The 14126-nt window shown below is 36.0% G+C and overlaps 1 protein-coding gene across 1 annotated transcript; it reads right to left on the reverse strand.

The window, feature by feature from the left end:
- Positions 1-997: 997 nt before the first annotated feature.
- Positions 998-14126, reverse strand: IMPACT (impact RWD domain protein). Its single transcript, XM_068190564.1, has 11 exons — positions 13976-14126; positions 13016-13144; positions 12240-12292; positions 11891-11953; positions 9763-9848; positions 8037-8165; positions 7666-7760; positions 5358-5431; positions 3681-3771; positions 1453-1587; positions 998-1204 (listed from the first exon to the last, which is right to left on the reverse strand). The coding sequence occupies exons 1-11, from the start codon at positions 14009-14011 to the stop codon at positions 1133-1135; spliced, it is 963 nt and encodes a 320-aa protein (XP_068046665.1). The 5' UTR covers positions 14012-14126; the 3' UTR covers positions 998-1132.

Below are 14126 nucleotides of genomic sequence, written 5' to 3' on the forward strand. Positions count from 1 at the left end.
GGCAATTGTACTTTGAGTATAAATTAATTACATCATCCTTCTTTTCTTTTTTCTTTTGCCAGGTATTGAAATTTGTAACTCTTCCACAAGTGAGCAGTATGTCTTAAAAAACCTTACAGTATTTGATAACAAAAATGGTTAAAACTGCTGCTTCAGTTTAACATTAAAAATAACGTCCCTGCAGAATTTTAGAAGTTAAGAGTTGTTGTCAGACATTTTTGCAATCTCTTTCTCTCGTTTCTACTTCTTAGAATACAGGAAGTTTAAACTTAGGAAATGCTTGCAAACAAAAATAGGAAGGGACTGTAACTTCTCTAACCAAAAGTGTCCACAAGAGAGTTAGACAGTACTTCATGCTCTCTCTGAAAGAAAATGAGTGAAAATAAAAATGCATTTTCACTCTGATGGTCCATTTTCAGACATTTTAATGGATAGGGGATTCACTTTGCTCACTGACTATGGTCTATTTCACTGGTTCCTTTAATTATGCAACACAAAATTATCATCTTTTAAACCGGCTCCTGGTGTGCCAACCATCACAGAACAATCCTCAAAGAAATTCTGTAGTAGTTCCATCACTTTTCTCAGGTCACTGCTCACATTCAGTCTTCATTATGTCACCAAGCAGCCCCTATCTAGCATCTGATCAGGAACTACACAGGCAGGACAGGCACTCCAAACACCACACTCAATCCCATGCTTTCCTTTCACAAAAGAGTATCTGACACTTTGTAAGTGACTTGGTGTATGAATGACTCCATTCCCACTCTCAGTACAAGAAACTACAGATACAAGACATGTACTTGAATCTAGGAATGGAGAAGATGAGAAATCCACGTTTTCAATTAGTCAACTGTTGTTTGGTGGGAAGGGGTGGGATGGGGCAATGGTTTCAGATGCTAAACTGTCCTCATAACAAGGAGCTCACATGTGTAAGAAACAGAAAACTTGTGTCTAAGCTCTACTTCAGAATAGCAGAAGAAATCACAAAACAAGATGAAAATATATCTATGGCTTTACTGAATTCTCTTCCAAATAAAACATGTCCATTCTATAAGATAAAGCAATAAGGTCCAGAGTTTTTTTGTATAAATATGTGCAAAATAATCTTTTGAAGTTTTTAAAAAATAAATTAGTACTCTGTTCTCTTCTTGTTTTCCTTCCTTATCTTTTTGCTCTTTCCAGCTTGTCTAGATGATTCTTCCTGAAATGAAAAAACATGCATTGCAAAATTTAAAAAATATTCTTGTAAACCACAAGTATTCTCCCAAGGTTACCTATGAGAATTATTTTTAATATGAACAGTATTAATATTTCACAGAAATTTATGAAAATTTGGACATGTTTATCCATTCACACAGGTTGTATTACTTTTCTTCTGGCTTCATCTAACAGTGGAAAGTCACAAAAGTTCACATGCAAATGTCTCCATTCTGGAGGGATGAAACATACCGCTGACGGTACATAGTCGTACTCTACAAGTACATTTCTTGCACAATTGTTTATGTGTTTGAAACGATCTGGTCCCAAGAGAATACCTCCATACCAACGGGACACCACAACTAACACATTGTGGACGTTCAAAATCTGTGAATACAAGAAAGCAATAAAAGTTGTTATCTTTTAATTGAACCTGGTTTACTGCTGACACCAGTTTGAAACATAAAAAAGGTCTACTATTGTTTATTTTACAAATTTACTGAGTTACATTTCATATTCTTCAGTTTGATCAATTATTACTCTGTCACTAAGCTGATTGTCTATTCACATTTTTGGAAGCGTTGGTGGATGAGGCTAATAACAGCCAGGCCACAGGCATTATATATATGGATATATAAAATACCATAAGCTAATGCTGTTAATACATGCATGTTAACAACCATTAATCATCTCCGTTAAGGAGAAAAGAACAGATATCTGATTAATTTGAACAAAACTTTCAGAAGAGTCAATCATTGTTTGTGAAAACAGTAATATTCTTAGAATTTTAAAATGAAAAGGACTAGGGCCATGTTCTGTGACAGGAATTTTCTACTCTACATTCATGTATTGGCCATAAAGTATATATATAACAACTCCTGGCAGTAAACAGGATGGTACTAATCTAAAATACAGTTTCTTGTAACCAGAAAGTGCTATTTTGAAATGCTGGTCTTATCTGAAACAAAATTAATTTCTATTAAAAAAGAAAAAAAAGGGAAAACAACAACAACAAAAACCTCCCTCTAAGTTCAGCACCAATAAATGTTTTAAATCAGTTATTTTTCATACCCATACGTCATAAGAACTCAAAACAAAAAAACTACAAGATCTATGAACATCCAGAAATCAGCCCATACACTACTTTAATATTTTCCTACAGCTGAAAATTGAACTTTTCTGATCCTTATCTTACTATTCTTCCAGAACAGAAATATTCCCAGTAACTAGGATTACAGATGGAGAATGATGATCCATACAATTTACAGACATTCACATTTCAAAGTGACATTCATGTCATTTTCTGAACTGGATTTTTATGGAATATTAAGTGTCCAGACAACTTTCAAAAGTATGCACTAACATGCTGAGAAAAAGCTGATAATCTCAGAACAAACTGAGGTACAGTAACTGCCAAATTGTATCTTAACATCATTTTCATAACAATAACGTCTTCACACTTAGCACATATACTTGCATATATTACATAACCTAAGTTTGTTTATTTATCTAACCTTCCCAAGTCTGGTTTGAGTTATTTAGAAAGTTTGAAAAAGTTCAAAATTAAAAATGCCAAAATGTTTCCATAAACTACCTTTTTTTCAGAAAAAAAAAAAAAAAAAAAGAAATTTCAGAGGGGAAGAAATGTTTCCAGGAATAAGAGTGCAACATATTAAGCGAAAGAATATTCAAACAAGAGAAGGACAGGAAAATAAAACTCCTGTTGTGAAGGGAACATCAATCTAAAATAAAAATGAATATTTTGTCTACTCACATGGCTAAGTGACTTGAGGCACAGCATTAAGATATACCCAGCTGTCTCCTGTAGTTGTGCTACTTTAATTATGGTTTTACTAGGGCTTGCATCATGAACCAAAATTTATCCATCTCAACTCAGTTACATTTAGTAGCACCTCTGCCAAATATTATTTCAACACTTGAAGACTAAAATATATGTGAGTGTAGTAACACGTGAGTAATGAGGGCTAAGGACCCAGAACAAGAAAAAGCACAACAAAACAGACTAAATGATCAAAACAGCTTAGTTCCTTTACTCCTTTTGTATTTGAAGTTCTACTCTGCAAGTTCATTTATGGATGTCTCTTTATTACGCCTACTCAAGGGAACCACATGAAAGGTTGTGCACAGGTCAGCTGTTATATTGTGACAGTCAGCTTCTCCCAGTATTCATTTTCTGTGTACCATACACCACACAGGAAGCACAGGATTTAAAACTTAGTTATATTTTAACCCATTCAAACTATTACTGCCACCTGTGAAACATCACTTGTTTCTATGATCCGAGACTTGAAAGTGCTACAGTCTGTGTTTTTCCTTTCACCTTGAGAAAGCAATCATCTGGCTGGCTGCTAGCAGAGTAAAAATAAAAATAATCTTCTACCAGCTTATTTACATTGTAGTGATTTTTAAAATAAATACAAATTCAAGATTTCTAAAAGCCAAAGATTAATTTCTACAACCTGCATAAGATGGAGAAGACGTCCACCTGCTGCTGTCTCTCCATCATCTTCACAATCCTGTAGGAACGTCTGCTTATCTTCACAGTATATTCTATACAAGAAAAAACCATAAAATAGATTTTAAAATGTCAATCAACAAATATTTCTACACAATTAATAAAGTCTCATATCTTTCATACAAGTGTGTATCAATTCTAATTCTCTATTACATATATTTCCATGAAAACAGGATGAGGCATAGGGTAAACCATAAGTGTTTATCTGTAGAGTAAAACTAGTTTTGAGAAGCTTTTACACAGACTTTAGCTACTTCAGGTAAACTCCAGTCATTACCAGTTTAAAGTCCCTAAACAGAAAAAAAACCAGGTTTTTAATCTAATAATTGCATCTAGCTGAAACCAACTCTACCAGATACAGAGTCAAATAATGGTATACCCCTAGAAGAAGAACTTGGACAAAAATGCTATTAATAATTAATTATGTCTGTATTCCAGCAGCAACTGAAACAACATCAATCTAAAATAAAAATTAGTATTTTGTCTGAAATTATTTTGTATGAAAATTACTTTGTATGAAAATTATTACTGAAATTTGCCCTTGGATTCTCCATGTCATCTCCCTCATCAGGGGGCACTACAGTAAACTTTTGGGTATATTGTTTCATAAAAAAGACAGCTGCCCAGGCCTAATTTTCCATAAGTCACGCTCACAGGTCTACTGACCAATAAGTTGGTTTGTTACCAACTTATTTCCTAACTTCTGAACTTAGTTACAGGTGACACAATGAGAAAGAGGCTTCTAGTACTAGATGACAAAGAGGAAGCAGTAAGTATGTGCCTGTTCCCTTTTCTTCTTTTTAAGTGGATTTGGATAATATGAGTGAAGGAAGCCAGATCATCATCTGTGAGAACAGAAATGCCCTCTTTACAGAAACTTTTTACTTAGGTAGAAGCTTTTACTTTTTGGTAAAATAAGCTTTCGCTTGCTCATATTTCATGTTTCATTAGGGCATGAATGCATAAGCATCTGTACATGCTTTTTTAGATGACTGGTTCCTACAATTCCTCCCTTTTACTGTCACTTACATTCCTCAGAAAATCTACACCACTATCTGGACTGACACCAATTCATTTCATATAAGCTATGTTCACAAAAGTTGCCAGAGGCAGGTGACTGCCAAACTCATTTTTACCTGTTTCTCATAATCCCTGAAGTTTCTCGTATTCCAACTGAAACTTCATAAGCCAGATATCTGCATCAGGCTTTCTGATTCATCTCTTATTTCAACTGAACATTTTCAGCTACTTCTAAATATAAGTTTGGGAGGGAAAGGAAGTCATTTCATCCAAATAAAAACACATTTAGTTCAGGATGATGTAGCATCTCCATGCTCAGACATACTACAAAAGTATACCGACACATGTTCAAATCCACTTTTTTTTCTATTCCTAATGCTGCTTCACTATCTTATTTCCTATTGTATGTCCTATTTTCTTGACCTCAAATTCAAAGTAAAACCTGCAACACCAAACATACAAATAAGAAACCTACTCCCTAAAGCAAGGAATTTCTTTTAATAGCAAGGAATTTAATAGGAAGGAATTTCTTTCTCATGTCTGCACTCATTTGTGAAAGAACACTAAAAAGAAAAATGAAAAATCACTATTTGTATCTCACCTGTATGCATATATGTTGTGGGTAGCACTTGCAATTTTCTTATTCTCATATAATTTTTCAAGAACTCTTTTAACCTGTAAAAAACAACAGAAAAAAACCTTCCTTTTATAACAGGAGTTTCATACATCCCTCTCAATATCACTGCTAAACAAAGATCTTTCTAATACTACAAAGAAACAATTTTATGTTTTGACATAAAATGTTTGACAACTCAAGAAGCAGCTTCTCAGTATTCTCATACTTGTTTTAAACAATTTTCCTGGGATACTGAAAAAAGTTTGTCCCTTGAATTTCTACATTGTGTACATTCATATTATTGCTCAAGATTAGAAGTGTTACATTGCTTTATTAAACAAGAGACAGTAAGATCCAGAAAATATTTTTAGTCAGCATTAGGTATCAACTGCACATGCTTACTTTTTTAAACAAAAAAGTTAAGCTGGAATAGAACACAACATACATATTCCCACTACACAGTGCTTTTACTTATTTCACAAAAATGTGATGTTTAGAAAGACCTACTACATTTCAAGTTTTTCCTTTTCCCTCAAACATGCTTTTTTTCATCGTTTCCACTTCACAGAAAGAACAGTAAAACCAAAAAACATCCTATTAGGGGTCTGAAACTGTCATTATTTCCCAGAAAACAGATATTCCCATCATGTCTGTGATCTCTTTGCTCTTAAGAAGTACCAAATTCAAAACATTTACCAGTATCAGTTTGTCATATGTTTCTAAGTAAACAAGCTGGCAATCATTAAACCCTTTACAACGGTCTAGCAAAAAGAAGAGCTTTTGATTAACACACCATTTTAGTACATAACAGAAAACATTACTGAAGTTCAGAAAGCTTGGGAAAACATGTCTGGCAAGTAAATTGCCTTACATTCAAAAATAAATGTCTCAAAGGAGTAATCAATAGACATGTTTTATATCTGCCCTAGCTATACTGTGCTATTTCCAATTCTTCTTGAAGAAATTCAACTGACAAAAATCCCCTCAAACAAAAGATATCTCAATGAAAAAAATCCTATTATTAATGGAGAATATTGCTTCAGATATCTATCTTCTCCTTACTTTGAACACTGAAGGAAGACAACTTGTATTACTTAATACATTTTCATAAACATGGACAGTATGTTAAAACAGTAAGTTTCAATACAGGGACTTAAAGGACGATTCATATGAAATGACCATCATCTTTGACATTACTTATTTCCCAGCTACCTGGTTCCTGAAAACATACTTTAAAGATCAATTTTTGTGCTACAGCTGTATCTTCTTTAAGTGAGTCTTTAAGATATATATATAAAATAAATGAACTCTGTAACTTTAGAAAGGGAAGAAATGGGAATCATTGGCTTAATGTATCTTTTGCATTTTAAAATACTCTCACCCTTTTATCATGATTTGTGACTAAGATTGTTCCTACACAAAACCCCACATGAACATACAGTATATGTGAACCTGAAAGGTCAAAGTGCTCCAGAAGGATGCTGGGATTTAGAGACCAATCCTTATGTCCATATTAAGCAAATTATCAAGGGGGAAGAAAAAATAAAACAAAACAAAACAAAACACAGATGGCTTCAAACCTTACAGCTTTTGTATAGAGCAATCAGCCTAAAAACGCTGTCCACCTGTCAGTGTTTTTTCATAGCCACTGAGTATGCAGCAGACCTAGCTTACCTGGAACTTGACACCACCCCTTACCTAAAAATTCTTTTAAAAAAACCCTAAAATTGCATAAAAAGAAAGAGAAAAATCCTCTCAAGGTTTAACTTTGAGTTAATAAAAGAACAGTAGTTTCCCCACTAAAAAGGGATGATGAAAGGAGCCTGATGGTAACAGATGGAAAGTGATGTACAAAAGAAGCTCCAAACCCCTCTCAATTAGGTCATAATAAAGATTTACTTATGCATGATACGAGTGTGCCTTTCAATAGAATTCCTTTCTGAAGGAGGGAAAACATATATAAACCCATTTTATGTGTTAGCTTTTCCAAATAATACATGATAGACTCGGTAACTTCCAAACATCTTATGATAAACTTAACATCCAGAAGTCAAATTACAGTGTTCTTATTCTCTTTCATCTAATGCACATTGTGGTAAAGAATAGCAGGAAGAAGAGCTGTTACTTCACTATTCAGCTGATAGTAAAAGTAAGAAACCAATGACTACTCAGACAGTATTAGCACAGAAAGATGCACAGACAGACCAACATATCTGGCAAATCCCAAGTATTCTAGCAATACTTTGTCAAGCTCAAAGCACAGGCAAAAAGAGAAGAACTGATCTCTACTGACTTGTCTGGTTGTCACCACTGGAGCCAAATGTGCCTGGAAAGTGCTCCTTCGATCTGTGATTGGGTTTCCATGATGTATGGGGGGCAGTTCTTCATCTATGGGTCACAAACAAGGGAGTGTTTCTTTTCTTTTAAGAGGACAGAAACAATGCATGTGGCTACGAAAGCAAAGAATGTCTCAACTTTAAAAAAAAGGGACTTATTAAAGTGAAGTACAGAAAATAATGTACAAACCCACCAGAAATATACTGCATATTTTAATGACTGTTATTAAACTTTATTGTAATTTTATTGTAAAGCTTAGTAAAAAAGCAGAATCTTCAGGTCTTGTTTAGATTATTTCAAGAGAATTAACAAGAACATATTTCTTACCTTCCTGACTTCCAGATGTCATGCGATTCAACATTTTTATTTGATTTTCCTGAATGGGCTGATAGTCTAGGAGAAAATCATCTCCATCATCTTCATCAACTTCTTCAGTGGTTTTCTTAATATCTGGTTCTATTAAGATACAAGTAGTAGAATTTATCACACAGTTTTTGCAAGACAAGCAAAACAAAATTTCAAACTCTTTCTCAAAAGTCTCTGGCTTCTCAGCTCAAAATAGCTTGACATTAGAATTATTAAATGCAGAATAGGAACATTAATTACAACAAAACTCAAAATTAGTAAAAATTCCTGAAAATTAAAAATAAAATACTCATACTATGGGATGCTTCCATAAGACCTTCTGTTTCAATACTGAGTAACAGTATTTCTAAGAAAAAAAGAACAATAATGTTTACTATTTCCAATAACATTCAAAATGCTACCTTTAACCTGAATTTAGGCATCAAATTGAGCTGATATTTCACAAAAACTCCAGTCATTTACTGGTCATTTGGGGGAAAATCTAGAGCTGTTGCTCAATGCTATTTCATGAGGGTTTAAAATTATTAGATAGAAAGTTATTAGATTTGAAACATCTATCTCAACATGCTTCCAGTATTCTAGGATTCCAAAAATCCTGTTTTCCTTCATGCATAGAACGTCCAAAAAATAATAGTCAGTAACAAAGGATGAAATATACAGGGTTCTGACATCTGGATTTAGAGCCAAATTAATAGATCACAGTTTCATTCCTATTTAGCGGGCCTATGATGTGCTTATGATGCAGGTTTTATAAGTATTTTCCATAAAAAAACAGAGCAGTGATAAAGCATGTTCAAAAATGGAAGCCATAAGGTTGTGGTCAAAATACCCAAACTTCCAATACTGTCAGTAAAATTTTCACTTCTCAGTGTCCACTCTTTTAGTCACATCAGTCAAGAATGACTTAACCAATGTCTGTGATGTAGCAACAAAATGCACAGTTTATTGAAAGACTAACACTAGACCTTACCATGAAGCAACACTGAAAATGAAATTTTTATTTCTTCAGACTTTTATTTCTCAGAGGACAAAGATAACACCCCTGACACAGAAAAGTAGTTCTGTTTCCTTTTGCCACAGTGCATGCACACATCACTCACACATTTCACAGCAGTTTAGAATTTTAATACACAAAACCCCCCACCATTTTTTGAAGCAACAACTGTGAATTTACACAAACTCTTTAAGAATAACAGCAGAAAAATCACTGCAGCTCTACTGATAATGCACTTCTCATCCCAATACACTAAAGTAAATGGAAGGACAGAAAAGTAAAATGATGGAATACTTGCTCATTTGTCTGCATAGACCACTGAAGTTTATCTTCTCTTGAATCCCAGTCCTCCAACAGTGCACTCAACACCAGAAATTAATTACTGGCATGAATAATCCTTTGCAGAACGGAGGGCAATGCATAATGTACCTGTGAGCAGCACTGTCCTTTCAAGCAAATAATTTCATTCCTGAGAGAACTACAGACCTTGTTCCAGTTCAGAGGCCACCCCCACCTTCTTTTCCCTACTGTTTTTTAAAAAAGGACACTGTAAAACAATAAGCCCTGACACAGGAGACTGTTCTCTGATATTTAGATCCAATTCAAAAGTGGGCCTAAACTAACTTGTACTGAAGTCTTACTTTGCAGTGGAAAAAGAAGGAAAAGGAAAGCCCCATGTATTTTCTGAAGTACCTGGATCTGAAGACTGTGCCTTTTCTACCAGAACTTCTCTTATCTTCTCCACCCATAAATACAGTATACTTTCACCAAGGTTCTGTCTGGAAGTAAAAAATCATGGTAAATGAAGAACCACTTTTGCTAATTTCACTTGGAAAGTACATAAAATAACATAGAGATTTCAGACACACAGAAATTGAACATAAGCTATTGAGATAAAGAGCTTAGGCAGGTTTGTGTAAAGTTCTGTCTCAGCAACTCACTAGGTGAAAAACTTATCCGTGGACTGTGATAGTAGGTCAGTGGAGCATTGGAATCAAACACTACAGTTTGGGTAAGAGGCAGTGCTATAGGACAGGGAGAGAAAGATTTAGGCCTAGGAGGCTTCACTCAGGGGGCACAGGTATGTATTAAGGTACTGAGGAAGGATGTGATTAACACATTTTATATACGCATGTTAGGGGTTAATAAATGCTTCTTTTATGTGCAGCACAATCCAAACAACTCAAAACACATTTCAAATGGCTAAAATGGTTATGAACTGTGCATGTTTGTCTAAGAAACAAAATCAAAGATTTAGGGCCGTAGATATCTCATGGTTTCTCATTAATTTTACTCTTACTGCCACCATCTGGGCACCAGGTAAGTAACAAAATTTACATATTTAAACTTTGCATAATGTATAAAGCACTACTGCTGGAAACAAATTAAAATAAGCATACATATTTTAAGAAAAATAGTCAAGCAAAAATAAGGATTTTATGAACTTGTAGCTCTCACTTCAAAATCCAGACAGACTCCAGAACAATTCAACACCCTGATTTCGCACAGCTTATTGTACAGAAGCACTGCTTTAACATCTGAAGACATTTTTTTAAGTCATGGAATGAGAGAGACTAGAAGAGAAACAAAATTTCCCTGCTTTACAGAAGTAAACAGCAATTTGTCCAACTATCACCCACTTACAGTTTCTGAATAGTTGTAAACTACTTTGTGTCTCCTAAAACAGACTTGTGATCTATAAATATCCATTTTTTTCCATAGCGATTGACAGTATAGTTCAGGTTGGTTTAAACTGCAGAACTACACAACTTAGATCCCTAGAGACTAGAAACCTGGTCAAACACAATGTAAATGATGCAGAGTATCTCTGTTCATCTGACAATCATTTAGACATTCAATAGATAAAAGGTTTTCACAAATACTGCACACATCAGTGATTACTCCAGGTTTTCTAACTGTTTAAAATGACCTAAAGTACATATATGGCCTAAAGTACAAACGCTTTCACTTCCTGCTAGACAAAGACAAGTGAGAGCAGACCAGCAAGGGCTCTGACCAGCAGGTGATATAGAGAGAAGGGAGTGGAACCAGCACAATTTGACAGCCTAAAGGACTGTATGGGAGGAACAAAAAAAGAACCAGCAGCTCTACCTGTGATAGAGACCCCATCAAATCCTTTGAATCTGGACAGCATTAAGGACAATCCCTGTCCTTGCTTTACTGAACAACTGTGGTGAATATGATCACACAGAACTTTTAACTTAAAATCCTTGCACATTTTTAACTCTTCAAATTAAATTTTACTTGCTTAAATGATCTGTTGCTTAATTAGCTAAGAAACCCAGTTAATAAAAGTAAAAAAGCCTTATGCAAAGTAAGTGCTTTCTTCCTTATGGCATTAAAAAACCATTTCTTATGCAAGACGCTCAGATTTCACTGTCTGGGGCATGATTGTGCTTCCTTATGTTTTTATTTGTTTTATATAATCTTGGGGATCTAAAAGAAATAAATAAACCATAAAAAACTACTACATTTTCTACTCCACTTTCATGGCAATTCAAAATCATGTCATTTGAGTATTTCTAAATGCTGTGTATTCTCATGCATCCATTACACCTTGTAGTTAGCTGCACACTGAGGTAACAAACAGTCCACAATGTTCCAGATTCCAGTTAAGAGATTCTGCATGTGTTTATTTTAAAACCTACATAGCCCTTAGCTTTTAAGAAAGACTGCTATGCCACTTATTCTCTAAGACAACCAAGTGTTTTCACATCCCGTTTTAACATTCAAGTGCAGAACAGATAGAAACTGAAAATACATTGTCTCCTTTTACTATATTCCACAGTCTCAAACTTACACATATATTTCTTCCAAGCTATTTGCTAGTTCCGTATAATCTTGTCCTCGAAGCCAAGGGGCACTAGAATGAAAAGAAATGCAATGAAAATTGTGCTATATGCTGCTTCCAACATTCCCAAATAAATGTGATGAACACCTTGAAAACATAACTTTGCCAACCATCAATATTCCAGCTGCAAACATCTTGGAAAAAGCAGTATAAAGAATAGATTATCCTTGCTGGAAACATCCCTCATCACTGGTATACTTTAATTCAAGGAGTATTTTAACTAAATTTCCACTTACAGGAAAACAATTAACAGTGGCAATTCATAAAACACAAATGTTTGCAAGAAAACTTCACCTACTTTAGTTGATAAATAGGTGGCTCTGCAGTTGGATATCCTGGTGGCAAAATCACCTGAAAAAAATTCAGGATATGTATTCATTGGACCACCCTCAGCTAGATGAGCTTTACTGAAGGACTCTGATGTCAAGCACCAGGACTACATTAGAGTTACAAATGAAGAAAGCACTTGGGTATGTTCCTGCAGAATTACAAGAAACACTGAGAATCTGCATTTAAAACTCCAGTAATGCATACAATTATGTTTTATGGGGAAATTTATAAGAATGCAAAAAAAAATACAGAAAAAACTGAAAGAAACTGCACACATGGTAACTGGACTTAAATAAGTGGTACCACACTTCCCTAAGTAGACACTTCCATGCTTCTTACACTAAGTAAACTTACAGCTTTCAGTTCTGAAAACATAAAGTAAGGAGTTGGATCAATTAAGTTGATCCAAATTTCATTTTGTCGCAACACTTTCCAGAAAGCAAATCTAGATGCAACTGCAGTAGATTCACTGAGGCACAAAGTCAATGTAAAAGTATTTCAGAAATTAGTCTTTGGTGAAATACACTGAAATGCTTTGGTTGGGTGTGGAATTAGAATATGCAGCTACTGAATATATCACAAGCACACCAATGTGTTACAAGAACAATCACTGAAATGTCTTATCAGAGACTCCAATCCAAAAGCTTCTTAATCATCTTTGTAGATAATAAACCATATTTAAAGGGTTTCACCTGCATCAGTCTAACTGCAAAATCCGTGCAAAACTTCTTACCACCACTATACCTGTAAACAAAGGGTCCATTTTGGTTGATCCAGACAGTCACTAATCTTAATGCAATAGATTTTTTCATCTTCATCAACAACACACCAATCATCACCATAGATCGATGAAAGGGCTTCAATTTCATCAATCTAAAAAAAAAAAAAAAAAGAAAAAAAGAAAAAGTAAATACCTCTCCATAAAACCCACACAACTTTGTGTGCCAATCACATTTTCATATTTTTGAAGTCTTGCTCTTCTACAGCTCATTGACAGATGTGACAAGATTCACTGCACAGGAAGGCTCTACATTTTGGGGATCCAGTCCGGATTCACAGGATTTCAGATGCACCGGGGGAGGTTTAGATTGGACATTAGGAAGATTTTCTCCACAGAAGGGGTGATTAGACATTAGCACGGGCTGCCCAGGGAGGTGGTGGAGTCACTGTGCCCGGAGGTGTTTAAGGAAAGACTGGATGTGGCACTCAGCGCCCTGCTCTAGCTGACACGGCGGCGGTGTTCGGTCACAGGTTGGACGCGATGACCTCAGAAGTATTTTCCAACCTAACTGACCCCGTGATTTTGTAAGTAACCTTTGCTCAGTTCTCACATACACACAACAGCTTTCGAATTTCTGTGGATAATCCCGTCATCCCAGCAGTGACAAGGTTAGCAAAGTGACAGGGAGCAGATGCCAACACGTTCCCTGCAGCCCCCAGTCGGGTGCTGCTCCTGGCTGGCTGGGTCGGACCCCGGCAGGGGAAAGACCCCGAAGCTTTGGCACTAAGCTCGTCCTGAAGACGAGCGGATACTCAGCAAATTCCCATACAGAAAAACCGGGGAAGTGCCTTCCACCTAGAAAAGGAACACCTGAAGTGTGGCGGGGCAGGCGCGCTACAGCGGGCACGGAGCCGCTGGGGTGCCGGGGCTCACCAGGAGCCCGCTGAAGTCACCGCTTCCCCGCCGCCCCCTCCGCCGCTCACCTGCTGCTGGGCCCTTTCCGCGTCACTCGCCGCCATGGGACCCGAGGGAAGGAGGAGGAGGAAGGGAAGGAGCAAGAGGAAGGGCAGGAGGAGCAGGGAAAAGCACAGAGGCAGCCCGGCGCCACGCCGTGTGCGCAGCCGTGGCCGTGAC

Source organism: Anomalospiza imberbis, chromosome 1, assembly GCF_031753505.1.
Source record: "Anomalospiza imberbis isolate Cuckoo-Finch-1a 21T00152 chromosome 1, ASM3175350v1, whole genome shotgun sequence".
NCBI lineage: Eukaryota > Metazoa > Chordata > Aves > Passeriformes > Viduidae > Anomalospiza > Anomalospiza imberbis.

What these genes read in the sequence shown, in the direction of transcription:
- IMPACT (XM_068190564.1), bottom strand. Translation starts at nt 14,011, where the DNA reads ATGGCGGCGAGTGACGCGGAAAGGGCCCAGCAGCAG. An exon ending in CGGAAAGGGCCCAGCAGCAG is followed by an intron (nt 13,145 to 13,975) that starts GTGAGCGGCGGA and finishes TTTTTTTTTTAG; the next exon opens with ATTGATGAAATTGAAGCCCT. An exon ending in GTCTTCTCCATCTTATGCAG is followed by an intron (nt 1,588 to 3,680) that starts GTTGTAGAAATT and finishes TTGTATTCACAG; the next exon opens with ATTTTGAACGTCCACAATGT.